Source organism: Orycteropus afer, unplaced genomic scaffold (genome assembly GCF_000298275.1).
Source record: "Orycteropus afer afer isolate SDZICR_OR568_19922 unplaced genomic scaffold, OryAfe1.0 scaffold00113, whole genome shotgun sequence".
NCBI classification, from domain to species: Eukaryota; Metazoa; Chordata; class Mammalia; order Tubulidentata; family Orycteropodidae; genus Orycteropus; species Orycteropus afer.
In genome coordinates, this window is record NW_006921700.1 from 7767551 (window position 1) to 7769514 (window position 1964).

Genomic DNA, 1964 nt, shown 5'->3' on the forward strand with positions numbered 1-1964 from the left:
GCTTGATCCTTGCATGTAGCTGTGTCATTGTTCAGCAGCCTGCTGTGCTCTGCCAACCCTGGGACTGTCAATGAACTTAAATTAATGGCCTGCTGTGTGGTTTGGTAACATCAGGGCTGTGCCTTTTACTTGTCAGCCTTAGGTTTGTCAGTCTCAGCAGCCAGCAGCTGTCTCAGTGAAGAAATGCCTCTAGCTCCAGTGGGCTGGGAGCAAGAGGCAGACCTGAAGAGCAAGGCTGAGGGGCTTTCACCAAGCCCCTAGAACCTGGCACTTTGAACTTGGACTTAAAGCCTCCAAATTGTAAGAATAAACTACTGTTTTTTCAAAGCATTCCATTTGTGGTATATTCTTGTCAGAGAGGTACTAGGTAACCAGAACAAGGACTCACCTGTCCTGGCTCAAGGCGAGGGCAGTTAAGGTTGAGACCACAGCCCCCAAGCCCCCAGCAATTGTCCACCAGGGATTCTGGATCAGGAGCCCGATGAAGATGATGAGCCCACTGAGAGGGTTGTTGACGAACATCACCTGAGCAGTGCCCCTCAAGACCCAGTCTGTGAACTGGACAGCCAGGGGCTTATCTGAAAGAGATAGAGCCATCAACACAGTTCAACCTGGGCATCAGTGCTGGGCCACTTGGCATGACAACCAAGGCAGACAGGGATGCGCAAGCCTGGTGGGACTGGAGTGGGGATGGGGAGGGGGGAGTTGGCGCTCAGCCCAAGTCCCTGAGTAACCCAGGAATCAGCTGCAGTGGGTGGCAGTTTTTGCCACACACCCATGCTAAGACCAATTTAGCTGTTCCAGCCACTGGCTTGGTTGGCAAGGAAGCCCTGGAACATTCCAAGGGAAATGCATTGGTCCGAGGGCAGGGAAGAAAACTTCTTGTATAATGCTATATAACTTAGTTGAGGGCTGATATCTGGGCAGCAAAGGAAGTAGCCTAGAGGAAAGGAAGCTAGGAAAATTGTTCAGCCCAGCTGTGAAAATCAGAATTGAGTTAGGGCCCAGGAGAAGCCAGGTCTAGAAGAGGGGACATATATTCTGCTTCATTCTCTCATTTGGTTTCCAGGACAACCTGTGCAGGTGGTGGCAAGTGTGTGTGTGTGGGTATTTGTTGCAGCGTGCAGCTCAGGGAGGTGAAGAATGGCAAGAACTTAAAATGAAAGAAGCCTGAAACACTGGGGAGGGTGATGCCAATATTTTCCTGGCATGAACAAGTGAAGGAATGGCCATTCAGCTTGCTTGGGGAATGACTTATATGTTGCTAGTGTGGTTATCTTGGATTCCATGTAGGAGTGAACAATTTGCAAAGAACTAAGCCCACTGAAATGTGCTTAATTCTGAAACTATGGCAATTTTAGGTAAGTGGGTTATATCATGCCCACCCGGGGTCAACCCAGAGTTGAAGCTGTGCATCTGTGGGAGACTGCCATGGTGAGTGACGGGGCAGCCTCCTCACTGACGCCAGAGGGAGAGCTGTCTCCTTGGGCTGGACTGACTGCTCCCACCAGCTATTCACCTACCTTTCAGCCAGCTCCTGCACTCCTTCATCTCACCCGTGAGGTAACCCACTGCCTGGAAGAGGCTGATGCCTCCGTGATGTGCAGAGCCCCGATGGGCCACGTTGCTTTCTCTCCTTTTACTCCTTTCATTGGGCTTTTCAATTTTCACAATGTGGCTGTCTTCATTGGATGACCGAAGATCCTTTCAGGAGAAGCCATGACAAAATATCAAATAAGATACCTTTCATAGAATAGGGGCATTAGGGGTGATTGAGGGTGTCAGACTTTTGGATAAAGATAAGGCATCATGAGACAAAAGAGCAAGATACATGCTCACTGACTGAAGTTTCTCAGAGCATACCATGTGGGCATACTCTTCCTAGGACTACTAGCTTTTCTACATTCAGAGTGTCTTAACCTTTTTGTGTCCTGGATCCCTTTGGTAGTTTGATGAAGCCTCTG

At 49.4% G+C, this 1964-nt stretch overlaps 1 protein-coding gene across 1 annotated transcript in view; it reads right to left on the reverse strand.

Annotated features, from left to right (window-relative positions):
* Positions 1-1964, reverse strand: part of SLC14A2 (solute carrier family 14 member 2) — a 67919-nt gene that overhangs the window by 58283 nt on the left and 7672 nt on the right. Inside the window, exons 2-3 of the mRNA XM_007943848.2 lie at positions 1524-1704; positions 389-578 (exon numbers count right to left, since the gene is read on the reverse strand). Of these exons, the coding sequence (XP_007942039.1) occupies positions 389-578; positions 1524-1704 (371 nt within the window). The remainder of the gene's footprint in view (positions 1-388; positions 579-1523; positions 1705-1964) is intronic.